Source organism: Acyrthosiphon pisum, unplaced genomic scaffold, assembly GCF_005508785.2.
Source record: "Acyrthosiphon pisum isolate AL4f unplaced genomic scaffold, pea_aphid_22Mar2018_4r6ur Scaffold_16997;HRSCAF=17662, whole genome shotgun sequence".
NCBI lineage: Eukaryota > Metazoa > Arthropoda > Insecta > Hemiptera > Aphididae > Acyrthosiphon > Acyrthosiphon pisum.
In genome coordinates this window covers 1-1,045 of record NW_021765980.1, presented here as the reverse complement: position 1 = coordinate 1,045, position 1,045 = coordinate 1, and the positions used below count along the sequence as shown (strand labels likewise).

Sequence of the window (1,045 nt, the reverse complement as noted above, 5' to 3'; positions counted from 1 at the left end):
ATTCACTTTCCTTTCAGAAAAGGTACAACTTTTGAAAATCGAAGCATTTTTACTGCTCCAAAAGTTGTCGTCAGACACAAAAAAAAAAAAAAAAAAAAAAAAAAAAACACACATCATTGTAAAATCAATACATTCATCACTTCGTTCAGAATCTAAAAACACACATCATTGTAAAATCAATACATTCATCGTTCCACTCAGAATCTAAAAAAAAGGTCATATAATATATAATAATATGACTTTTTTTTTTTTTACATCTTGGCTCTTCAATTTTTATTACAATAAAACTTCCGTTAACGGTCACCTCTATAGGACGGTCACCTCTATGTAACGGTCAATTTGTTTGGTCCCGTCGAGGGTTATGGGAAAAATACATTAATACTTCTAAATAGCGGGCACTCTAATTAACGGTCAACATTTAAAAGTATATCAAATGGAAAATTATTATTTCGAAATTATTTTTGACAGTTTATCTTAACGAGCTTAATTTATGATGTCGATAAGGCGATAACACTAGTCCGTGACTGTGTATTTTGTCATTTGTGTTCAGTGTATGTTTAAAACGTTTCGAAGTACGTACCTATAATTTCAATGGCGTCCAAACGAAAACATCTAACTTTAACAGAAAAAATAAAATTGTTAGATTTTTACCAAAAAGAAAATGTGAGTGCACGTACTCTTGCACATAAATTTGGAATTGGAAGAACTCAAGCCACCGACTTAATAAAAAACAGAGAAACGATTTTAAAATTATGGAAATCCCACGGTAATGATCAAATGAAAACTACAAAACGTCGTAAAACCGAATCAGGCAATATCAACGAAGTTGTATACGAATGGTTTTGTGCAGCTCATGCTAAAAATATTCCAATCAGTGGACCAATACTTAAAGAAAAGGCTTTACAAGTAAGTAAAGAATTTGAATGTGAAAATTTTAAAGCGTCAAATGGTTGGCTTGATAAATTAAAATCACGCTACAATATTTCTTGTTAAAGTGGTTTGCGGCTAGAGTAAATCAGTTGATACGGAAACAGTGGACGAATGG

General features: G+C 31.5%; 1 protein-coding gene across 1 annotated transcript; it reads left to right on the top strand.

Moving 5' to 3' along the window:
• Positions 1 to 269: 269 nt before the first annotated feature.
• Positions 270 to 1,029, top strand: LOC103311733 (tigger transposable element-derived protein 4-like). The gene has a single exon (XM_008191437.3). It carries the CDS (start codon positions 592 to 594, stop codon positions 991 to 993), a length of 402 nt encoding a protein of 133 aa, XP_008189659.2. The 5' UTR covers positions 270 to 591; the 3' UTR covers positions 994 to 1,029.
• The last annotated feature ends 16 nt before the right edge of the window (positions 1,030 to 1,045 follow it).

Coding starts and splice junctions, on each gene's coding strand:
- LOC103311733 (XM_008191437.3), top strand. CDS start 592: ATGGCGTCCAAACGAAAACATCTAACTTTAACAGAAAAAATAAAATTG.